A 25,524-nucleotide genomic window follows, 5' to 3' on the forward strand; every position below is an offset into this window, starting at 1 on the left:
ACCCAGCTTTTTCCAGAGCCTCTGCCCAGGTATTTGGATCTGGTCTCCATACAAACCCCTGTGGAACAATATTTATATCCCTCGCCTCCTCTGAACATGGAAACTGAGACCCAGCTAGGTTAAGGAATTTGCTGGAAGGCACCCCTGCTGCTTGCCTGATGCCCGTCTAAAATGGTACTGAGATCTTATGAATTTATATTCAGAGCTTCAGTGTAGCTAGTGGATTATGTACTGGTCTATGACCGTTCAGAAGCAAGAAGATCACAAGTTCAAAGTCATCCTTGGCTCCATGGTGAGTTCAAGGCCAGTCTGGACTACATGAGGCCCTCCTTAAAATAAAAAATATATGTATGTATATATGTATATGTATATATGTATATATGTGTGTGTATATATAAAGAAAATTTGAATGTTTTGTTTAGACCACTTAAATAGTATTTTAATATATAATCAGCATAAAAGAATGAGTTATTTTTGTGTGTGTGGGGGTTCTTTTTCTTCTCTTTTTTTTTTTCTCTTTTTAATTAAATCTTTGAAATCCCATCTTAGTATTGCAATTTCCATACTTTTCCAATTGAACAAGCCACACATAATTACGGGTACCGCTGTGAATAGAAAGTCCATATTAAGAGTTTTCCACCAAGCCTGGTTTAAACTACAGAAGAAATTTTTTCATTCTGTCAGCAAAACTTAATCATATTTGGTGTCAGATCCCATGAAAGGTGAAATACCACTTGGCCGTTCGTTAGCTGTGCAGTGCCAGCACAGAACACCCCGTCCCTAGTATTGAGTTGTGTAGTAGCGTAAGACTGAAGTGGCTGTCCCCTCTGCCTTTCCAGAAGTCTCAGCCTACATGGCAGGTGGCTAAGAAAGCAAGATGATCAGATCTCAGAGCAGGTGCAAACCAAATTACCCATCTTACGGTGGCCTCAGAAACATAATGGCAAAAATAAATAAATAAATAAATAAATAAATAAATAAATAAATAAATAAACAAACAAACAAACAAACAAACAAACAAAACAATAAATAAAGGGGCTGCTGAGGAGGCCCCAGGTGCGCTTCCTCCCTTAGCAACAAGGACAGAAACCAGAGGTGAAGAACAAGGCTGGCAAATCCAGCTTACCTGCCTACTGCATGAAAGCCAGAGAGAGGGAGAAGGGATCTTGGGGTTGACCCCATGACGGTGAGCATACAGGTAACCTCCACGATGGAAGGGCACCCAGCATCAGCTCCATCTCACCTGCTTCCTCTACTCAGGATGGGATACTCAAAAGAGGTTGCTCTCTTCCCGCATTACCTCTGGGACAGACCAGCTTGTGGTACCCATGTGGGGCATGGCACACTAGTGTGTGACCTCCTGGAAAGACGTGACCCAACAGATGGGGCACCAACAACAGACCAAAGAAGCGATTCCATCCAAGCCCGGCTTAGTGACCCACTGGGTGTCTACTTAAAGGAGCGTGGCTGACTTAAAAAGAGCTGCTTCACCAAAGTTCCACCCAACGTGGATGATGACCGCCCCAAAGCTGCGTGAATGAAGCTTCCCTGACAATTAACATCCACCTACTGTGTACTTTAGTACCTTTTGAGACCAGGAAGAGCTGGGGCAGGGTTGCAGGTAGCTGGTAGTAGGCAGGAGAGAATGAGTGGCTGGAATCTCAAGTGAGGGTCTAATGGCCCTCTTCTGACTCCTTCTAGGAGGGAAAGTTAACAGGCACCGTCTTGTGAGGCTCTGGATGATAGTGACGGCTGCTATGGTTAAGATGGTGCCGACCATGTCGTGCCCAGAGGACAGTGTTCCATAACACATGGCCAGAGCCAGCATGGTCTCATCAATCTCGAGATTTGTGGCTCCCGTTTCTTCTGGGCTGATCAGAGACAGAGACAGGGACTTTCTCTCGTTGAAGACAAGGTCGATGTTCACCGCTGGAGCATCAGGACTGAGGGGCAAGAACTTGAGGAAGGAGAGAATTGTGCTCAGTTTGGCCTCACCCTTGTCATTTGTCACTGTGTGATACCACCTCACTGACCCTGCGGCTTCCCACCTGTGAAGGGAGGTGACTGGAACTGGTGCCAATATGGCGGTATGGCTGCTTCCAGGTGGCCGATAGTCAGAAATTCCTTATAGTCGAACCAACACTGACTGAGTCAGTGAGGACAGGGATGGAAGGAAGCCGTATTGCCTGAGTCTTGACTTTTATCTGCATGACCTGACCTTCTTAAATATGCCTTGTCTTAAAAAAAAACAAAAAGCAAAAAACTCTGCATTAAATAAATAATTTTTTAAAAAGTCATTAGAGCCTAAAAGGTATAAGCTGTCTGAGGTGGGAAACTTTCCATTCCTGTCATTTACTGCCCTACTAAAAAATCATGGGTTGTCAGACAGGTGGTTTGAAGTTTAAGCTCTTTATATTCCTATAGCCTTGATAAATAAATATATACAGATTTGCATACTCTGCATACTTTTTTTTCTTTTTGTTTTTGTTTTTTGAGACAGGGTTTCACTGTATAGCCCTGGCTATCCTGGAACTCATTTTGTAGACCAGGCTGGCCTTGAATCTGCCTGCCTCTGCCTCCCTAGTGCTGGGATTAAGGGCACCACCACATGGCATGCATACATTTTTTTTTTTTTGGCACAGAATCTTTTTTCTTAATGATTTATTTATTTATTTATTTAATGTGCTTTGGTGTTTTGCCTGTGTGTATGTCTGTGTGAGGATATTTGATCCCCTGGAACTGGAGTTACAGACAGTTGTGAGCTGCCATGTGGGTGCTGGAAATTGAACCCGGGTCCTCTGAAAGAGCAGCCAGTGCTCTTAACCACTGAGCCATTTCTACAGCCCCAAAGATTGATTGATTGATTGATTGATTGATTGATTGATTTATATATTTACTTATTTACTTACTTACTTATTTGTTATGTATACATCGTTCTGCCTGCATGCCAGAAGAGGGCACTAGATTGGATTATAGATGGTTGTGAGCCACTATGTGGTTGCTGAGAATTGAACTCAGGACCTCTGGGAGAGCAGGCAGTGCTCTTAACCTCTGAGCCATCTCTCCAGCATGCATACATTTCTTATAGAACTGATTCTTAGATTTAAAAATTAGCAGCTCAGAAGGTATACTGACTTAAGTCCTGTCTGTGATCTACTAACCAAAGCACAGTATTTATTAGATTAGTATTCAAGAGATAAAATACTTTGAGCACAGTGGCTGAAGATTGCTGCTGGGTAGTCAAGGGCTTATGAGGCACAAGAAAAGGCTTGGGAAGAATGTAGTTTCTCCATAATGTTTTCCGAGCCTTTGCCTTGAGCTGGCTCTGGACCAGCCTCAGGATGAAGGAAGCTTTCTGCTCTCCCTAGGGGCTCTGCATCCTGCTGGGGATGCTGACCCTGAGGAAGAACACAGAGTGTGAGCCCTACCCTGCTTGGGGAGGGGAAGGGAGTCTAGGAAAGTGTCAGAGGAATGAACCTCAAGAAGAGGCCTGAAAATCAAGTTAGAGTTGGAAGAACAGCAGGTGGAGGACTTGCCCGTTGGGCCAGATTGATCCTTTGAAACATGGGTACCTGGGATCTCAAGTTTGGGGCATGTGTTGAGCAAATAAATAAGACAGGCCCCTGTGGTGGGAGTCTAGGGATGCAAATCCTGCCTTTTGTTCTGTTTTCTTATCTGTTTAATAGGAGTAAAAGCATTACCCATGTTTTTTTGTGCTGTGTGGGACATTTGCTCAAGCCCTCCAGTGAGATGATGTCATTCATACCCTTTGCAGCGCCCCCCCCCCTCAGGCTTTTGCAAATGTGTATGATGTAGCTGTTAACATTTCCCCCTAGTGGTGATCCCAGAGCGCTGCTCAGGAAGGCTCCCTGGTCTTCTGTGAGATCCAAATGTTTGTCAATGACTTTGCTCACTGACAAGAAACATATGGCTTCTTCCTATCGAATGGAAGTTGGGTTGGGACAACTGGTTAAGAGGACGGATGGGCAGATAAATGATTCCAAAGGCTACCCATGAGCTAATGAATCCAATAGGAAAATTGGAGAGGTTTCTGCCTTTGGGTTTGGGAAAAGCTCTTACAGCACTTGTTGACTTTTCAAGGCTTCAAGAGAAGACTCAGAAGCTCACTGGACAGACAGGCGGGGGAATTAGGGTGCTAACATAGACTACTATCATCTAGGTCTTGACTCTGCTCAAAATAGCCTGTATCCGGGCTGGGTCCCTTTCCCTGGGTCTCAGTTTCTTTCTCTTTAATGTGAACTCCAATGACGATATAGTAAGGCTGTCTCACTGGGTACCCTGTAAGAGCATCCTGGTGGTATCTTTTTAAGCACACTGTTGTGAGCTTAACCACCTCTGCCCCTCACCCTTGCACTTACATGGAACTTAGCCCTAAGCAGAGGTTCAGATTAGAAAGCATGGAATTGGAAACTAATGAGGCACTGGTTCGTGTGGCTCAGGGCTTATCAGAACTGTTCCCATGGAAGGTATTTCTTGCGATGTTATCAGTGCTTGTTGATGCAGACCATAACGAGGAGGCAAGGCTAATTATGATTTTCCCACATTGTATCTTAATAGCTCATTTTGGAGACTTTAATTCTTCCATACATCATCCAGGCTATCTTGCCGACAGCCAGTTCATACCAGATCAAAATGATGACTTTTTAAGCAAGGTGGAGTCGCTCCATGAACAGCACAGGTGCGGGGATGGGCTGGGGGCGGGGGATGTTGGGGCTCAGGCTGGGTACTTACAGATAGTCCATCACTTTATGTTTGATGCCCCTTGGCTTCCTATGGTTTTTTTGTTTGTTTGTTTTAATTTAGCATCACTTGCATTTTGTGAAGCATAAAAATGCACTAAGAATTGAGGGTGATAGGTGGCACATTCCTCCTTCAAGATGTCATAGACATTGGCTAATGCCTCAAGGAAATGCTCATTTTCAGTCTGATTGATTGACCTACAAGCTGATTGAACCACACGTACCTTTTAGCCATTTACCTCGTTTAATAAATCAGGCCATTTCCTCAGGTGTTGTTCAGTAGACAGACAGGTGAACTGGAGAGCTGCCTGGGTGGGTGGTCCTGGATTCAGACCACTTTTCCTCCACACAGGAAGTCGCCTAGGGACAAGCTTTGCCTCTGACAAATACTTCCACTTCCAGTCTCCTCTTCCCACTCCTCACGTGACTCCAAGTTACTGTGGCAGATGCCCTGTTCCCATTAAATGAGGACCACGCTGACCCAGGTCGGCTCCCCAGAGACATCTCATTTCTTGGGAAGGCCATAAAAACAAAGGGCAAGCTACCAGCGTACCTTCTTAGAGGGCGCTGCCAGCCCTCTCTCCCGGAATTGCTCCTGGGACAGAAGTCAGCGTCCTAAAATAGCAGAGGGCCGCTGGCGTTTGAAGCGTGAGGCCACTGTTGAGAGAACAGACAGGCAAAAAGATGAAAGATTACCTATTAATTGAGCACCTTGGCACAGTGAAGGCAGGCATTCTGAGAGGCGACAGATAGTTTTCACTGTCTGAAGACCTCTCTGAGAGCCCATTAAGTGGGGAGTGTTTCTTAGTGAAAACCGAGGGGTCCAGAGGAGGTCAGGTTCCATGGACAAGAAGAAAAACCTGCTTCAGTAGAGTTAAGTTAGAGTGTCTAGGGGGACTAGCCCAAGGCATTAAGTAACCTTTAATAACTATTACCGAAGACTACTGCAAGGTTTTCCAGATACTTTTAATTTTTAAGAGCTCAAGTTAATGTTCTCCATCTACTGAGTGAGTGAGTTTTGCAATTTCTTTTCTCTTCTGCAGTGGGCTAAAACAGTCAGAAGCGGAATCTTGCTACATCAACATAGCTCGGACCCTTGACTTCTATGGAGTGGAGCTTCACGGAGGCAGAGTATGTATCTTTTAGCCCAGAAACTGTTGTTGATTTTTAATTATGCAGGTTCACAAACTTCCTTGGGGAATTGTTTCTCTCCCCTTGTAACAAATAAGACCTTTTGAAAGGTGGCTGGGGGCTGGAGAGTTGGCTCAGTGGTTAAAAGCGCTTGGTCTTGCAGAGGACCCGGATTTGATTCCCAGAACCCACGTGGAGGCTCACAACCTCCTGGGAATCATGCATGCATGTGGTGTACAGACATACATGCAGGCAAAACACTCATGCACACGAAATAAGAAATAAAACAAATCTAAAAAAAATTTTTTTTAAAAAAAGAGAGATACTTGGAAAGCTTATTGAATACTTATTGGTTTATCTGAGTCTTATAGGTCATTCAATCAATTGCTTTTTTCACGCTCCTGATGGATCAAGGGCACAGGAAACTTAAAAGCTTTCAAGGATTATTCTATATTATGGCTAAATGAGCAAAATCCATTTTTTCTGTATTCTAAATTTTTTTAATAAGCATACAAAATGATGGGTTTAGGAGCTGAGGATCTCTTGGCTGGCAGAGTGTTTCTCAGCGTTCATGACACCCTGGGTTCAATTCCCAGCACCATATAAGCTGGGCGCGCTGGTGTACACCGGTGATCCCAGCACTCAGGAGGAAGAGGTTGAGGATCAGAAGTTTAAGGTCATCCTCAACACACAGTGAGACTGAGGCCAGCCGGGGCCTCCATCTCAAAAAGTGGGGGAGGGTGTTAATGATATGTCCCTGCATACATATTATTGTATTTTGTTCATACTTGACCCATCATCACCCTCCCTTGTCTCTCCTCCTCCTGACCCACTTCTTCCCCACAAATGGCCTCCCTTCTACATTCACGTGATTTTATAAATCCATTTTTAAGTGGTAATTTAATGAGCCAAGGTTTCCACTACATCTTAAAAGCACTACTCAGAGCTGGTTACTCAAATACAGTATGTGTGTATGTCTCTGTATGATTATGTAATATATGTGTATGCATGCTTGTGCATGTGCATATGTATATGTAGGTATAGCTGGATGCAAAGTGTGTGCATGCCTGTGGAGGCCAGAGGTTGATATCCAGGGTCTTCTTAGTCCTCTCCACCTTCATCTTTTAAAACAGCATCTACCATTGAACCTGATATTCGCTGCTTGGCAGCCCAGTGAGCTCCAGGGATCCACACCTGTCTCTACTTCTCAGGACTGGGATTACGATCATGTACAACCATGCCTGGGTGCTGGGGATTAGAACTCGGCTCCTCATGCTAACACAGCAGCCACTTTGCTGACTGAACCACGGAACACGAATCTTAGAAGGTCTTATAATAAAAAACCCAGAGCCAGATATCAGGGTGAAAGCTGAAAGATCAGAGAAGCAGAACAGCCAGCCACTAGTTCTTACCTCTACGAAATCTAAAGAGAGTGAGTTCCTGTTTCCTCATACCTTATATACCTTTCTCTGCCCAGACACCACTTCCTGGGATGAAAGGCGTGTGTGCTTCCCAGTACTGGGATTAAAGGTGTGTGCCACCACTGCCTGGCTCTGTTTCCAGTGTGGCCTTGAACTCACAGAGATCCAGATTGATCTCTGCCTCCTGAGTGATGGGATTAAGGGTGTGTGCCGCCTCTGCCTGACCTCTATGTCTAATCTAGTGGCCGGCTCTGTCCTCTGATCCTCAGGCAAGTTTATTAGGGTACATAATATATCACCACAGAACCATCTCCCCAGCCCTATTCAAGCCTAATAGTTTTACAGAAGAAATTACAGCGGGCCAGAGAGATGGCTCAGTGGTTAAGAACACTGGCTGCACTTCCAGAGGACCCTGGTTCAATTCCCAGCACCCACATGCAGCTCACAGCTGTCTGTAACTTCAGTTCCAGGGGATCTGACACCTTCATATCAACACACATAAAATAAAGTTAAATAAATTTTAAAAAAAGAAAAGAAATTACAGTGGCATGATTCTGAGACAGGTAAATAGTTTCCATTGGGATTAGTTTAATAAAATTGACTAATATATGTCATCTACTGAGCAAATTTCTGTGTCCAGGTAGACAATTTCTTCTAATAATTGTATCACTTTCCCCACTTTGTTCAACCAGCTGGGCACCAGGCATTTAAATATATAAACCTGGTTTGGGCATGGTGATGCATGCCCTTAATCCCAGCACTAGGGATACAGAGGCTCTCTATGAGTTCGAGGACAACCTGGTCTAAATAGTGAGTTCCAGGACAACCAGGGCTACTACATAGACCTTGTCTTAAAAAAAAAAACTTCCCCCCAAACACAGGAGGCCCATTCTAATTCAAACACCCACACTGACTAATCATGCCAACATTTTAGCACTGACGCGCTGACACTTCTGCCTGTCATTGGCCTACATCATGCCCACAATGAAACAGTTACTGGGATGGGAGATAGCTCACTCCATAAAGTTCTTGTTGCAAAAGCACAAGGCCAATGTAAAAGCCAGACTTGGAATCCTGGCGCTGGAGAGGCAGAGATGGGAGGACCCCTGGGCCACGATGGCCAGCTAGACTAGCTTCCCGATGAGCTCCAGGCCTGTCTCCACGACCAAGGTTCATAGCTCCCAAGGAATGACAACCCAGGGTTGTCTTCTGGCTTCCATATTCATAAATACACATGTGCACACACATGTACACACACACACACACACACACACACACACACACACACACACACAGTGTTAAGTAAGCACCAGCTGCAGGCTAGTCTTTGTTCCAGGTGCTTTCATAGGGGACCTTTTTGGGTCTCATTTCTGCAGAAACCTTGCCAAATTGGTGTTCTTAGCATCTCCATGTACAGATGAGAGAGCTGAAGCCTGTGCAGATGAGTAAATGATCCCGCTTCTTTGGCCTGTTTAAAAATCCACACATTGTGTTTCAAAAACACTTGAACTCCTTTGTCTCACTCTGTCCTGTGATTCTCCACTAGACAGGGTCTGACATGGCTCATAAGTGGGGGAACTATATTGGCTTTTATACAGCAACAGCTTTGGGATGTAGCTGGTAAGTTTTATTCCCTTTTGCAACTCGATTGAATGTTTTGGAGAACCTTATTCAGCGGCAGCATAGTAATGCCTGTTTCCTGCCTGATTCAGTCTTCGTCTTCTCTACCCTCACCTATCAGTGGAATGGACCCTTCAGGCTGATGGGGTGTGTCCATACCAATACTTGTGAGGTTGAGGCAAGAGGAATGTTAACTTTGAGGCCAGCCTGGGCTGCATAGTGAGTTCTAGGCTAGCCTGGTATACATATGGAGAGCCTATCTCAAAAGGGGAAAAAATCCACTTAGTGGTTAAAAGTTCTTGTTGCTCTTGTAGAGGACCAGGGTTTGATTCCCAGCACCCGCATGGTGGTTCACAACCATCCATAACTCCAGTTCCAGAGGATCCAGTGCCCTTGGCTGACCTCTGAGGGCACCAGGCACAAACAGGGTGCACATACATGCATGCAGGTGAAACACTTGACTATAAAATAAAGCGAATAAATCTAATAAGAATGAGGGGGGAGGGGAGAGAGAGAGAGAGAGAGAGAGAGAAGAAAGCACGAGACCAGCTGAGCTCCAACCTCAGTCCCTCCAGGTGTTGGAGGCGCTTACACCAGGCGGTACTGAATGGACACCCCCACATCTGAGTAACTTGGCTCCACAGAGTCGTTTTCAGTAGCCTTCTACTGTCATTGGCCCACACTTCTCTTCAGGCAGCTCCTGCCACCCAGAAACTCCCCGGTCTAGGCTTCTCCACAGCTTTGCTGTCTTCCCGTGTGGCTTCCTTGTTAGAAGCTGGGGCGGGCGGGCGGGCGGGCAGGGGGTGGGGTTGGCACACAGCTTTTCAGTGCTTCCTTTCCACTTGTACTCAGAGCTTGGTGGCCAGAACTGGTCACATCCTTCTGCAAAGGAAGCTGGGATGCGGGGCTGGTGTGGGAATTTAAAAAAAAAAAAAAAAAAAAAAAGCTAACTGGAGTTAACTGGAGTTAGCTGGGTAAAGGAGCACACTGAAGGGCAGTTGAATGCCTGAGGAGGTTCAGCCTCATCCACGAAGCCATTCATTCAATGTCATTTGCTGGGTCGCCCCTCTTCCTGTACTGTGGTAGGTGTCACGCTTACGGCAGCCTTGTTCCTCACCGCGCCATTCTGGCTTTGCTTACACGTGTGGTTTTAGCCTGGTGCCTAGTGTGAACACTCAGGACTCCCTCTGCCCAGTTTCTGTACCCACCTTTGTTTCTCATAAGTGACGGCCCCACCCCAACAGAAAATGAGCATTTGTTACACCGGCCCTGTGCCAATTCTCAATCTAGAGCGTCACATGCACAGTCCTGTTCCCGGTTCTCATTTTCTCTACTTTCAGCCTGGTAGAAAACTTTGAGGTGGATTCCATAATTTTTATAATGCTAACAGAAAAATGGAGGTTCTCCTGAACTCCAAACAACACAGGCTACAAGTGGCGGGCCAAAGGCTCACACTCACATGTAACTGGCTCCGCCCCATGTTTATAGTAACGGTATCTGATTGGAAGCAGAAATAAACATGTGTGACTCAAGGAAGGAGCTCTTGTCCTTTTGAATGTTACTTGCTTACACTCAAGTGGATTTAAAAACAGCTTTAATTCTCTGTATTTTCCTCCTGTTTCTGTATGATACATGGCTTTGCCAAACACACGCGCCCATAGCCAACATAGTTACACTGGATTCACAAGCAACATTTATTTCTTAATTGGATTTAGAGTCATGTCTACATGTGTAATTTTTCTTTATTATTTCACAATAGTCAAAACCTTTTCAGTAATTGAAGTTGAGATTTGTACAGAGAAGAGAAGTCTGTTTGAGTCTCATGTGGCTCCTGAACACTGATGGTTGAAAATTCAAGAGTGGTTTTGTATTTGATTCTGTGGAGTGAATAATCGTATCTGGTAACTTCCTAAACCAGATATCATGACATGCTCTGTGTGTGTGTGTGTGTGTGTGTGTGTGTATGTGTGTGTGTACATGTGTGTTCACTTTAGAAGAATAGGGTGCCAGGTACTTGGCTCTTAAGTAGCTGCTAAGTGGGGCTTTTTCCTGTGTTTGGTGGCATTTCCCCCCTCGAGCGGATACATCCTGCTATTTTTAAAAGCGTGGGTGCTTTCAAGTTAGCAAGGATGAGCGTGGCTGTAACACCCTGTGAACCTGGACTCTTCTTTCCCCCGCCAGGATCTGCACAATTTAGATCTAATGATCGGAATCGCTTCTGCGGGCATTGCAGTGTACCGAAAATACATTTGCACAAGTTTCTACCCTTGGTGAGTGCAAACACTTCGAATTGTCTGAATCACGCTTTAAAAATATGCCGAGCAAAAGTAAAGCTAGCTCTAATTTTAAACTCTCATGTCTGAAGAAGGGCTGGAGCTCTCCCACCAAGCTCTAAGCTCTGAACTCTGAATTTGGTCCAGATGTAGCACTTGGGGACATAAACTCTGATTTTGATTGACTTCCCCCTGCCAGTCGTCTTGTGGTTGGGGTAGCTGGTGGGTAAATGGCACAAGGCAGGTCCTGAGCTGAGCAACCCTTCCATCCTTTATGTGTGTGGAATCAGTCCTAGATTCTGGTAACCATGAGCCTGCAGATAATTCAAGCCTTATTTATGTCTGGGGGTCTTCGCCCCTCTGCATACATATCTGTAGCAAAGTTTAATCTATGAATTAAGTCCACTGAGAGATTTCAACAATACATAATAAAAACAAACAGTTATCATAGTATACTGTAATGAAAATTATGTGGATATGGCTTCTCTCTCTTGAAAGAGTCAAGTATTTTCTTTTCTTTTCTTTTTTTTTTTTTTTTGGTTTTTCGAGACAGGGTTTCTTTGTGTAGCTTTGTGCCTTTCCTGGAACTCACTTGGTAGCCCAGGCTGGCCTCGAACTCACAGAGATCCGCCTGGCTCTGCCTCCCGAGTGCTGGGATTAAAGGCGTGTGCCACCACCGCCCGGCTTAAGAGTCAAATATTTTCAAATTGTGGTGGACCCCAGGCAATTGAAACCAGAGAAAACCAGAGCAGAGATGGGAAAGGGGAGAGTGAAATTGATTTTTCAAGATGAGTTTGAGTTTACTGTACCGGGCAAGGGAGCTTTCTTCAGGGAAATACTATACCTCCCGAGTAATGCATCTTTATAAACGAGAGCATGAGCGTGTGCAGGGCAAAGGTGGGGCGGGTTGAGGAGAGCACGTGCTGCAGGCTGTGGGAGATATGAACATACAGCATGCATGGAAAAGCAGCCACACGGAAACTTCCAGAAAGGGGAAAGGAGACTTGGATGGCAGAGTTGTGGTACGCAGGATTTGACATTGAGGTTTACACCCGTTTCTCAGCTCATACTGGTGCACTTGAAACTCATGTCCAGTTTGTCGATGCAGGATATGTATTTCATTCTGCCACTAAAATATGTACTGGTGGGGAAATGCCTAGATAAGACACACACTTAGAGACATTGGGGTTGCCATTCATTTTGAGTACATTTAATTTTCAACAAAACACACCACAACCTTCTTAGTTTTGCCATAGGATCAGTGTGACAAATGATAAGATCTTGAGCCCCTCGCTGGCAACAGGAAACCCCTGTTGGCTAGCTGGGGTGTGGCCTGCGGAGTTCTCTGGCCTGCTCAGGACAAAGGGCCAGGCAGTGGGCACGGACTTGAATCTCCCTTGAAGTGCCTGCCGTCCCCCAGTATCATAGGCCAGAAGCCACCTGAGTCTGGCTTCATCTGTGGCTGGATCTTTGAGAGTTCCATAAACTGGGTCTGGACATCACATTTAAAGGTAGATGTGGATGCCATAAGGATTCTTTAGTTAGGAAGCTGAAAGCTTCGTAAAGCAAGTTTATAAACAGAAGCTTTGGGGCAGGACGGGCAGGGTCTCTTGATGCCCCTCCAGTCCCTCAGGCTCTCCTTCGGATAATGTTGGCGACTCTCCAGCCTCAAACTGGCTCCTGGTAAAGCCTGTCTCTCATGCCGGTGCCGTATTGGTTACTTTTCTGAACACTGACAGAATAGCCGATAGAAGCGACTTAAGGGAAGCAGAGTTGGCTCACAGTTCAGAGGACCCAGTGTGCTATGCAGGTAGGGCGTGGGCACTTGGATGGCTCAGGGATTGGCAGTAAGAGTTTGCAACATGGCCTTCCCGAAGGCCTGATCTTAGTAGATCAGGAAACAGAGAGCTCCGGTTGGAACCTTCAGGGTCCACTCCCACTGATCCACTTCTGATAGCTAAGGCCTAGTTCCCAAAGGTTCCACAACTTCCCCCAAACAGTACTACGAGCTGGGGACCAAGTGTTCAAACCCATGAGCACTTCACACTCAAACTATAACAAGTGAAAACCTCAGAGACCAGTAGGAAGGTCAGCACTAGAGAGTAAACTCAAGGTAGGTCAGGTCACAGGGCAGGGTGCAGAAGCCCCCCCCCCCCCGCCTGTAGGACTGACTCTAAAGAGGGTAGACTTTGGTACAGGAATGCATTCTAGAAGGAAGGTACAGAGTGAGTGTATCTCCAGGAACAAGGGAGAACATCATGGTCAGTACAAGGTAGATGGTTGATTAGGCCTGAGCATGATGTGCCACGGCCAGTCGCTAGAGAATGACCTGGCCACCAAGAGCCTCACAGGACACCGGAGTGGAGACTTAATCCTCGGTGCTCTAATGAGAACTAGATACTCTCACTTGCAGTGGTCACGGGGATATGGCTGTGTGCGTCTCCTTCGTTAGATTATAAATGTCGAGATTGCGGTACCCACTGTCTTGTTCTTTCTGTCCCTGGGACCTGGCACAGGACTTCGTCCATCTAGACACTCAGTACACTCCATCTTTCCTGGTCACTGAAGGGCTGTAGGGAGCCCACTGGAGGGCCTTCAGCCTGGAAATCACATATGCATTCTTCAGATTTGCTCCAGTGGAGAACAGCCAATGAGGCAGTTGCAAGCATTGAGGCAGAACACTCTGAACAGGGGTGGGGGCTAGCAGGGGACCCCCATAAGAAGCCATGGGCACACGAGCAGTCTATGCCCAGCAAGACAAGGCTAGGAACCCCAAAACAAATGAATTTGTTCTCCAGACCCCTGTGAAATAGAAAGCTCTGTGTGTGCCCTTCAGCACAAACTGTATGGAGGAGACCTGCCCACCTCAGGGTGTAACATGCTCCATGATGGATGCCTCAGAAGAACTGGATCCAAGAGCCTTCTGGTCCTTACATGACTATCTTGCAGTCACTCCCAAAATTCATGTGTCCAATAAGTGTATCTGCTGGCAGATGACTTCAACCAGCTGTTCGTTTTTAATATATAATGCAAGTGTGCTGTATGTATATGCGTTGCTGATCCACTGGAGGAAATGCCACATGAATAAACTTTCACTTTACTTACTCAGCCTGTCTGTTCTAGAATGTTCTTATCAAGGTCTTGATATGATCCTAGTGAATAATAGAGTTCCTTTCTTCCCCCAAATGTTGTATGGCTTGTAGGGGACCCACCCCTACTCCTCCCCCCCACCCCCCAAGTACTCTTGAGCAGGGAGAAGTGAGAAATATTTAGATATAAAGGGGAGAGAGACTAGAATACAGGATAGCCTCAGGAGGGCCTGGATCATTATCCACCAGCCCCTTCTATCTCTTCTAAAGGGCTTTTTAATAGGAATGCCAAGGGGTGGGGCAAAAGACCTCCCCCTAACACAGCCAAGTGCAGATCCTTCCAAACACCTGGTAACCATACCTGTGGTCAATCCATCCCCTTATGCAGCCCTGCTGTGTAAAGCAAGCTCAGATCTCACTAGGAAACCTCTGTGGACCCCAACAGTAGCTTATAGTAGCTTGTCATAGTGAATACAGTCTGTTTAAGAGGTGAACTTATACTGAGCATGGTAGTCCACATTTGTAATCCCAACACAGAGGGGTCAGAGAGAGTGATCTCTGAGGTCGCTGGCCAGCCAGCCTAGTCTCATGTAGTTGATGAGTTCTGGGTCAAATGAGATGCCCTGTCTCAAAGAACAATGTGGACAGCACCTGAGGAAGGATACCCAAGGTAGACCTCTGGCCTCTACATATGCACCCACATGAACACACACGCACGCACGCACGCACACACGCACACACGCAAGCATGCATGCTGATCTCATTCAACAGTTTTAATGAAAAGTACCAACACTGAGAGCCTGTGGTGCATTAAGAATCATGTAAAAACTTAGCATGCTTCCTACCTCTCAATTGTCATAGGACCACGGTAAGAAAAGCTGTGATGGGCCACCACCCAGCGGGTATCACAGGGTCCAAGACCATACAGTCTCTGGAGGCTGAGCCCCAAGCTCAGAGCATGGCTCCCAGCCATGACATCACTGCACCTCAATTTCCTCTTCTGCATAAATACTGTTCAGGACTGTTGGAAGACCCAGTGGAGGCAGTGTTTATAAAGCCTGCAGAGTGGTCTAGTGCGTGGAAATATGCTCTATGACTGGTAGCTTTCCTTCTGTGTTATGCACACGGGAAAGAGATTCTGTCACACGTGGCTGTTAAGTAATCGAGCTGGGGGACAACCCAGGTCTGTCCTCCCTCTGCTCCACACTGCCCTCAGCTGTCGTCCCCTACACAGGCACCAGCAGCTCCTGCAGGACTGCAGGAGTCACAAAGAAGCTCACAGCAAAGAGTGCGCATGGCCCACGCTCCTGGTGATTTAAAAGCCGCCTCACAGTCCAGAGGCCCCACGGAGATCTAGCTCGAGCAGCTCCTTGAGTTCGGCCGAGGCACACTCCCAGCAGCCTGTGGTCATCGGTCATGAAATAGAGGACCCATGCCGAAGAGGGTCAGCTAGAGCCCGGCTGAGCCCTGATGTCTTTGCTTGATTTGCATTTCGCTCTATTTTTTGTGTTATGTGTGGTTTTGTTTTGCTTTGCTTTTTACAGGGTGAACATACTCAAAATTTCTTTCAAAAGGAAAAAGTTCTTCATACACCAGCGGCAAAAGCAGGTGAGTTCTGCCCACACTTGCTGCGTGGGGTTCTGTCCGCTCTTGCTGTGTGGGGTTCTGTCCACGCTTGCTGTGTTTGCTGTGTTGTCGGGGCTTCCTCTAGACCCTCAGGGGTGGCTTTCTGTGCCTTAGGAAGGAAAGACTGTAGCCGTCAGGTCTTCAGACCCTGTGGTCCTCTCCATGAGTCAGTCGGCCTCTGGTTGGAGAAGGAACTTGCTTTAGAGTCGGAGACTCTAGGTCTAGATCCTGGTTCCTCCCCTGGCACCGCCTCTAGCCCGTGTTACCTTCTTTCTAGGAGTTCAAGTAGTGCCCGCTTCTCGGGGTGCTGTTTGAATTAGACAAAGGGGCCCAGCCCGAGCACCCCGCAGAGCCCACACGGCCGATTCCTTCCTTTCCCATGTTCCAAGGGTGATGGCTTATGACCATGCCTTACAAGAGGAGTCGGCAGGATCCTAGACAACTCTGTTTGTTTGCTTAGCCACGGCAGAAGTACGCTCCGCTCCGCAGGAAAGCCAAGGCTCCCACAGCCTCCGAGCGAAGGAGCTGGAATTTGAACCGAGGCGCCTGCCCTTTCCACACCACACCCTGTCTCGTTATGCCACATAGCTGTCCCTGGCTGTCACTGTGTCCATTTCCCAACTTTTCAAAGATGATGTGCCCTTAGACTGACCCCGCACAGTGAATGGGCCCTTAGAAACGGGATCACTAGAGCTCAGAGTACCAAGTTCCTCGGTTGCCTGACTGTCCCCCGACTCCCACCCCACTCCTAGGGCAAGGAGGGTCAGGGTAGCACCACAATGCATATGGACTTGGAAAAACTAGGTGCAGGTAAACTGAAGGCAAGGCCAGGGGTGAAATTGCTTATTATATATGAGCACCGGAATTCACCCCAGGGCGAGAAATGGAGACTCCCCAGGGTTCTAATGTCCCTACTGCCTGCTTGATGGAAGAGTGTTTCTTCAGAAACGAGGTGTGCCTGAGGCTGAGTTCCCAAGTTTATCAAATGGTAGTTCCAAGTAAGCTCCCTCTTGAACTATAAGCAGGTTTGAGACAAGAGTGTTTGTGAAGGATCCCACATGGTGAGGAGACATGGATTCAAGTTATTTTTATTATTACACTCACAGAGACAATCCTGCTCCCAAATATTCCTGGGACACCGGGTGTCTGAGGTGTCTGGATGCCTGCTCCCTCCCTTTGTTACACCTTCCCTGGTTATTCTGTGTGGGTTGCAAGCTTGACACATTTTAATCATCCTGTACCTTTACGTGAAGTCCCTGCTGTTCTTCCCCCCAGGCTGAATCCAGGGAACATATCGTGGCCTTCAACATGCTCAATTACCGATCTTGCAAAAACTTGTGGAAATCCTGTGTCGAGCATCATTCATTCTTTCAGGCAAAGAAGTTACTACCTCAGGAAAAGAATGTTCTGTCTCAGTACTGGACTCTAGGCTCCAGGAACCCCAAAAAGTGAGTATGCTTTAGGGGGACCATCCATGCTAACCTGAGATGTTAATATGTGCTGGTTGCCCCTGGGTCATGGACATCCTTGGGCAGAGCGGCAACTCTGAGGCTGGACCCCAGATTTTAGAACCCTGAATGGCGGCTGAGTGTCTCCAGGGGAAGCTGTGCCCTTTATATACCTACTCAGGTACATCTCAGATCGCCAGCATTAGCTTTTGCTCCCTCAAGCCTGTTGTCATCTGAGTTCCCAGACAGCTGGAATTGGAATCACAGCTGCCACCACACCCTGTCCAACGAAGGACACTGAGTGTCATTCTGGTGCCAGCATGCTAGGCTTTTCACAGCCTGAAGCCACTAAGCCAGCCCCCCTACACCACGTTAGTTCATAGGCACCCCATCAAAATGAACAAAGGTTTCCAGAGTCTGGTGACTTTGGAATATATTACCAAAAATAGCTACCAAATAATAGTTATAATTGACAATTACCTGGTATTTATAAGAGGAACATAATTATATTTAATTCTTGTAATGAACCTGAGATAAATGCTACCTACAGAAGTGATATTCCAAATATTTAATGATAAGAATAGTAAAATAAATTTACATATATATGTCATGTACATTATAATTTTTAAAAATAGTTATATATTGGGTCATTAAGTAAAGTAACTGTGGGGCTCATGATTTTGTTTCTTCTAAGACAGCTTTGTATAAGAGGCAGCAGGAATTGTTTATCACGTTGTTAGAATTTCTAAGCCATTTGCTGGTTTTTCCGAATTGTGATTGATTGTGGTAAATGTGGCTTTTTCTAAATGAGGCTCAAGTATGAGCTATTATTTGATGTGAAATTTGATAAGAATGTTCCAGTGGCTTTCCTATTACATGTTAGTCTTTAGGTAACATAATGATTTTGTAAGTGGCAAATTGCCTCTGGTAGGGGAGGTATTATGTCGTGTGAACCAAGAGCAAACATCGTTTTAGAGCGTTTAGCTCTTACCGTTCTGTCTAGTATTTGTCTGCATTCAATATTCTCCTACAGAGGAGGCCGTGAGAATAATGTTGTTGAGGCACCTGTGGAGCTGCCCTGTACCCAGGACGCTACACAGAAACCCAATCCTCTTCCTGCATGGTGGTCCCTCCAGCCAGCCAGAGGCATTGGATGAGAGATAGACCCAAGCGTGGTGAGCTCAGCCACCAGCAATAGCCCCACTGTCTACAAAGAGCTCACCTGCTCCTGGGTCCCAGCGCCAGCATTGACAGCCCAGATAGCCACAGCTGGTGGGGCCGGGCCTCTTTGTTAGGCACTCACTGGGTCACTCCATCCTGGGGATTTCCCTGGTGGAAGTAATGCCGAACACTCCAGGCCTGGCATCCCTCACCGTGAGCCTCAGGAACCTAGCCTGTGCAGCGGCAGGAGCAGCGGCAGCAGCAGCAATGGCAGATCAGCGGCCCCCTTCTCTGAGAGTCTGCCAGTGTGCTCAGAGCGGCGGAATCAGACTCAGGTGCTGCAGCAGGTCAGATTGGCAGTCAAAAGTCAGGTTAATGAAACAAAAAAATCGGTTTTTTTTTTGTGACCTCTTCAGCATAAAAATATAATTGAGCTAAAGCACAAGGCATAGATACACCAGTGAATGCTACTGGATACGGCTTCCTTGCCTCAGTGGCCGTGTAAGTAGTGATCTCACAACAGACGTGCAGTGAGATGGCGTGGAGTTTGCAGGGGCCTCCTTGTTGTCAGTGCATTGTTTGTGTGGCCCCACTCAGATGATATATTACTGTTTATGTGGTCATTAAAAGGAAGCATCGTTCTTCCAAATAAGAATTGGCTAGACCTCGCCAGGCAGTGGTGGCCCATGCCTTTTTAATCCCAGCACTCAGGAGGCAGAGGAAGGTGGATCTCTGAGCTCAAGGCCAGCCTGGTCTATAGAGCGAGTTCCAGGACAGCCAGGGCTACACAGAGAAACCTTGTCTCGAAAAACAAAAACAAACCAACAAAATTGGCAAGAACTAATTCTCCAGGCAGGTGAGAGGTGGCCCATGAGGGACTGAAAGGGTACATTCCAACACAGAGTTCAAATCCTCCATCTCTCACCTGAGTTTTAGTCTGCTGCCTGTTTCCTTCTGCAAACTTCTCCATCTACATCCAGTATTGGGTGCTGGGTTCTGGTCATCTTCTGTGACATAAGGACAGCAACAGTCGTCTGTTGTATCTCCAGATGTGTGGGTTAGGACTTCAGGAAGGGCTTACCAGTGACTCCTGTGCTCCAGTATACATGCTCTGACAGGCAGGGATCTTGTGGCAATCAGGTGCCGGCAGCCATCTTTAATCCTCTACAGAGGGTCACTTGAGGCATGGAAGGCAGTTTGGGGTCCAAGTCATCAGCTTCTTATTGGTACCATCTTTCAGTATACTGTTAATTTTGACTCTTAAATTGTCTTTTGTTTTTACATTTCCTTACTTATGTGTAGGGGTGGGGTGGGGGAAAATACATGCAGGCCATGGTACCCATGTGGAGGTCCAAGGACAACTTCTGGGAGCCAGTTCTCTTCTCTCCTGTGGGTCTCGGGGGTGGAACTGAAGTCATTACCCGCGGAGCCGTCTAACCAGCCCTTATCACTTTCATTCACTTCACAAATGAGGAAACCAAGGTCCAGTCCAGCCCCAGGGTGCATCTGTACATCTGTGTGTTGGGCCCTGTGATAGGTTCCATGAAAGAAGAATTTGATCATTATTTTCCAGAGACAATGGCACAGTTTCAAGTTTCTATTAATAACCCGTGACATGTGCTTTAGGGATCTGCCACATTAAACCTTGGAGTCATGCTGCCTGATGGCCTTATTTTAATTTTGCATCCTTAATCAGTGGTCCTGTGGCTTCTAATATGTGACCTCAGGGGAAGGGGTCTCCTAGCGATATTGCAGTTAGCACTTTGATTGGAGTGACGGTGACATTCGTTGTGATAAACTGGTGCCTAGATTTTGTTGTATTTCTTTGTTCTGTTGTTTTTGTCTGTCAGTTGGTTTTAGGCTATAAGGAAATCTACAGAATACTTAAGGCATTAGAGCATGGTATAAAATTGGAAATGCCAGCACTGTTACCGCTGACCAGACTTCAAACGATTTACTGAGGCAATCTCTTCCTCAGGATTTCAGTTTTCTAGCTATAAGTATAAAATTCAGAAATATCCTTCACCTAAGACAAAGACTATGACCTGAAACTGTTCTAAGTACATCCGCAGCTTCTCTGTCAAAGATTCCCCAGTGATTTATGGTCGCCACATCTGCTGGCTGGCCAGGGGGACGGGGAGCATCTGGAAGGATGATGGTGCCTTCGTTCATGCCAGTGGGAGGTCAGTGAGATAGATCACTGAAGTGATGGAGTCTGCGCTGGTCTGGCATTCCTTCTAATCTGGGCGCTTTGGTGATCAACCAGAAGCAGCTTGACTGTTTAAAGTTGTAGAGACACAGAAGCATTTCCACCAAAAGACAAGATGTAACCTAAAGAAAAGCCAGCACAAGAAAAGTCTGAGGCTAGCAGGATAGTTCAACAGGTAAAGGCAAGGCACCTGCTGCCAAGCCTGGCGACCTGAGTTCCAGCCCCAGCCCCACATGGTGGAAAGACAAAACTGACTCCTGCAAGTTGTTTACTGACCTCCGTGTGTACACCACACCACACCCACACACGTGTGTACACACACCCAGGGCTGGTGTCCGTGGGGTGCTAAGTAAGTGCCTTCAGAGAGGGTTCTGGGGAGACTGTATTTCACAGATGCTGCGCTTGCTTTCTTGTTGGACAGGTCAGTGTGGAAAGTGACCCTGCATCTGCTTTTTCAGGTCTGTAAATAACCAGTATTGCAAAAAGGTGATTGGAGGGATGGTGTGGAACCCAGCCATGAGGAGATCCTTATCGGTGGAACGGCTAGAAACCAAGAGCCTGCCTTCACGGTCCCCGCCCATCACCCCCAACTGGTATGTCCTCTGCTGTGCAGCAGCAGCAGCAGCAGATACCCGCTCTTTTTTAAACACAGAGTCAGCTTTAAATGCCTCAACAGGGACTGCCGAAAGTCAGAATTCCATGTGTATTCCACATGTTGTAGAAGGAGCATCCATGTCAAGGCATACAGACCCTTTCCATACTGGATAATGCTAATGGATAAGGCCTTAAAATAATAATAATAAATCCACCTATTCATGGGATGCGCTGTGATATTCCAGTACATGTGTAGTATTCAAGTCAACTGTCATATCCATCAGACAAATAACATTTTTTAAACCTAAAGTTTTGTAATAGATTTTTTTTTAAAAATAGATTTTCAGGTAGCTAGACATGGTGGTGAATATTTGTAAGCTTAGCATTCAGAAGCCTGAGGCAAGAGAATCAAGAGTTCAAGGCCAGCTTGGGCTACATGGACCCAATATCACATAGATAGATAGATAGATAGATAGATAGATAGATAGATAGATAGATAGATAGATATAGATACATCCTTTCTACTAGCTGTTTTGAAATATTCAATTGATAATTGATTATTATACACCACAGTTCCCTTGCTGTGTTAGAATATCATACATAATCCATCCTATCTAACTACACTCCTGAAGTGCTTCTGTAAAAAATTAATAAATTGCTGAATGGTGGTGACGTGCACCTTTAATCCTAGTACTCCAGAGGCAGAGGCAGGTGGATCTCTGAGTTCGAGGTCAGTCTGATCTACAGAGCGAGTTCCAGGACAGACAGGGCTATACAGAGAAACCCTGTCTTGAAAAACAATAATAATAATAATAATAATAATAATAATAATAATAAAAATTGGGGAAGGGTCCAAGAACATAGCTCAGTGATAAAGTACTTCTACAGCATGGGCAGACCCTGGTTTCATTTTACAACCCTGTAAAATAAATAAAAAATAATATTTAGAACCTGAGGCCTGCTGTAATGTCTGCCTTAGAATCATAGCATATGGTAGCATCTTAAACACTTTAAGCCTTAGAAGTTCATGGTAAAGAATTTAAAAGCATAAAGGATGAAAAGAGAAAAGAAACCCTCAGGGTTCTAAGTTTACCTCAAATAGAATAATGTATGAATGCTTCTTCTTAAGCTTATTTCAGAAAAGGGTCAAATGGAATCTTCTAGTAGTTATTTTAATGGTCCACAAAGATCAAGCATTTTTCGTGAATGTCTCCTAAAAGGCCAAGCATCAGCTACAGGAGATGTGAAGCAGGGAAAGATTGGACCCTGGCTCCATAGGATTAGCAGTGTGAACCTGGACTTTCCCTAGTGAGGATCTAGATCTGTAGCTTAAGGGATATGGGGAGAGAGGCCTGCTAGGAAGGGACCCTCCACAGCACAGGGGCCATGTGTCCTGGGCAGTGGTGGTGATGATGAGAACAAGTGTGCTGTAAAGCACCAGCTCTATTTATGTGGAAATTTGTCAAGGAGCCAGAGAGAGCCCCAGGAGAGATCCAGGAGAATAGCAAGGTCGGATGCTACTACATCACTGGCTTGGACCCCTTGCTGCTCATTAAAGATCCTTTCCCAGAAGTCACAAGAGCCATCTTGCTTCCACAATGGACACACATTATTGATTGTGAAGGAGCAGGGAGGATTGCAAGTCCCTGAGAGTCCCAGAGAGAAAGAGCCGACCAAGGGGAGCTGGGAACGCTGCAGGAGAAAAGTGCACTAACTGTCATGTGACACCCGGCCTGGCCCAGGTGCAGTCCCAAGTGTTCCACGAACACCGCCTCATTTGGCTCATTCTCAGGAGCTGTAAGTACAGCTGAGGCCAGAGGTGAGGGCACTTACCTAAAGTCAGCTGACTACTGCTGGTAATGGAAAGCGGGACAGTGTTCTGATGCCCATCACATTACAGGTGTTGGGTAAGGAGAGCATTAAAAAAAAAAAAAAAAAAAAAAAACAGGAGTCTCTGGTCTGCAGAGATGACTGTGTGTTAAGCACTTGCTGTACAAACAGGAGGACTGAGCTCCAATGCTAGCACTCACATTAAAAAGCAAGGCACGGACATAGATGCCTGTAATCCCAGGGCTGGGAGGCAGGAGATGGGAGGACCCCAGGATAGCTGGGTTAATTTATATGGAATTATTATTATGAGCTCCAAGTTCAGCGAGAGACCGTGTCTTAAAAAATAAGGTAGAAAGTGACAGAAGAAGACACTCAACACCAGCCTCTGACTATGCATGCACATGCATGGACACACATGTACACATACACAATTACACATACACCACACATACACACCATGTTTAAAGTCAGCTTTCCTTCTTGGATCAAGGGAGATTCAGTGAGAAGTAACACACGTTGCCTTCTAAACCTGTCAATGTGCATTGTTGGATTGGTGAGAAAACTTCAAGATGGCTTACGCCTTCTCGAAGAGTAGCTCACCCTTAATCAATACTCACGGGCCAGAAGGTTTATTTCTGCCTATTTCTAAGCTGAGACTATGGTTCTGGGTGCCAGACTCCTTACCCGAACGTGTCAGAGACCAGTGTCGCCCTGGCTGGATTCTGCTGGAGTAAGAATGACCTCACTGGCTCATATTTATTTTGGTTATTTTTGAGACAAGTTCTCATTAATTCCCCTGACTGCCCCTTAACATTTGATCCTCACGAGTGCTGGAGTTACGGGTGTGTACCACCACACCCAGCTCCGGATCTGACTTTCTAAGCACCAGTCAGGGCATCATCCACGGCGAGGCCGGGTCACAAGGTCACTCAGCTGCCATCGGGCCAAACCTCTGTGTGGGAATTGCTCTCAGCCCTTTGCACCGCACTTCTCCCCTCCGCAGGCGAAGTCCTCGGCTCCGGCACGAAATCCGAAAGCCCCGCCATTCCTCTGCGGACAACCTCGCCAATGAGATGACCTACATCACGGAAACCGAAGATGTCTTCTACACCTACAAGGGATCCCTGTCCCCCAAAGACAGTGATTCCGAAGTTTCCCAGAACCACAGCCCACACCGAGAGTAAGAGTCACGTATTTTCTGTATCTTTGTTTCTGCTTTGGGCTGCTGAGGAGTTTGCTGCTCAGGCCTGGGGGCCCGTGGAGAAGAGGCAGGCAGGCGCGCTCCTGAGATGGGAACATAAACCCATGTGCCTGCCTGAGCAGGAGACAGACAACCTGTGTGCCCGGAGCTCAGAGAAGAACAGGTCCTGCCCTCCAAGGACCTGTCGTACCTGTAGCAGCAGCGTCTTGTTTAAGACATTTCTGTACTGCACAAGTCAAGGGCCATGTTTGCCCTGACTCCTCTGTGTCTTGGAAGCTTTGCCCCGTGGCATCATCGGTGCCGTCCTGACATCCGGGAGCCTTCTTAGAACGACAGTATGCCCTCGGGTTTTGTTTCCTTTCCACTTTAGATTAATAGTGTAAAGAGAAAAAAAAAAAAAAAAAAAACGAGACAAAACCAGGCTACCAAAATGGCAAGGCGGGTCAAGGCAACTTATTGGCAAGTTTGTTGACCTGAGTCTGATACCCACGTAGTGGAAGGAGAGACCCAACTTCCTCCACCACATGTCCTCAGACCTCCACATGTACATGCGCACACCTTTAATCCCAGCACTCGGGAGGCAGAGCCAGGCGGATCTCTGTGAGTTCGAGGCCAGCCTGGGCTACAGAGTGAATTCCAGGACAGGCACCAAAACTACACAGAGAAAAAAAAAAACCTGTCTCAAAAAACCAAAAAAAAAATGCTTCAAGTAGCCTTTTGATTGTGAAGTGTCCGTCAAGGACGGCTTCTTCTTCTTCTCCTCAAGCCTCCTGTGTCCTCTTTTATTGTTTGCAGCAGAGGGCAGTGCACTTTGATTGGCCCCTCCACGGTGGCGTGCAGTGTGGGGCCACTGAACATCTGGTCTTCCACTGTCCTGTTCGGTATTCACTTGCCACAGGCTTCATGGAGTCCAGGCTCGCCTCTGACTTGCTGCGCGTAGCTGAAGATGATCCTGAACTCTTGATCCTCCTGTCTTGACCTCCTAAATGCTGGGATGACAGTCATGTGCCACATACACAGTTTACATCCACTCCTCCTAAAGTCACTTTCCCGGCCCCCCCCCCCCCCCCGTCCCTTACTCCCCCATTGATGAAGGCCAGGAAAAAGCGTGTCTGTTCTGAAAGGCGGCTTTGGGCCTTTTGTTTAGCTATTCGGTGACAG

The 25,524-nt window shown here is 46.6% G+C and overlaps 1 protein-coding gene across 5 annotated transcripts in view; it reads left to right on the forward strand.

Annotated features, from left to right (window-relative positions):
* Window positions 1-25,524, forward strand: part of Ptpn3 (protein tyrosine phosphatase non-receptor type 3) — a 163,238-nt gene that overhangs the window by 94,471 nt on the left and 43,243 nt on the right. For all 5 annotated transcript variants that reach the window (XM_037202637.1, XM_028883001.2, XM_028883002.2 and 2 more), the window contains 7 exons: window positions 4,579-4,699; window positions 5,804-5,891; window positions 11,114-11,202; window positions 15,839-15,902; window positions 17,196-17,368; window positions 21,197-21,331; window positions 24,166-24,342. In XM_037202637.1, the coding sequence (XP_037058532.1) occupies window positions 4,579-4,699; window positions 5,804-5,891; window positions 11,114-11,202; window positions 15,839-15,902; window positions 17,196-17,368; window positions 21,197-21,331; window positions 24,166-24,342 (847 nt within the window). The remainder of the gene's footprint in view (window positions 1-4,578; window positions 4,700-5,803; window positions 5,892-11,113; window positions 11,203-15,838; window positions 15,903-17,195; window positions 17,369-21,196; window positions 21,332-24,165; window positions 24,343-25,524) is intronic.

This window comes from Peromyscus leucopus, chromosome 2, assembly GCF_004664715.2.
Source record: "Peromyscus leucopus breed LL Stock chromosome 2, UCI_PerLeu_2.1, whole genome shotgun sequence".
NCBI classification, from domain to species: Eukaryota; Metazoa; Chordata; class Mammalia; order Rodentia; family Cricetidae; genus Peromyscus; species Peromyscus leucopus.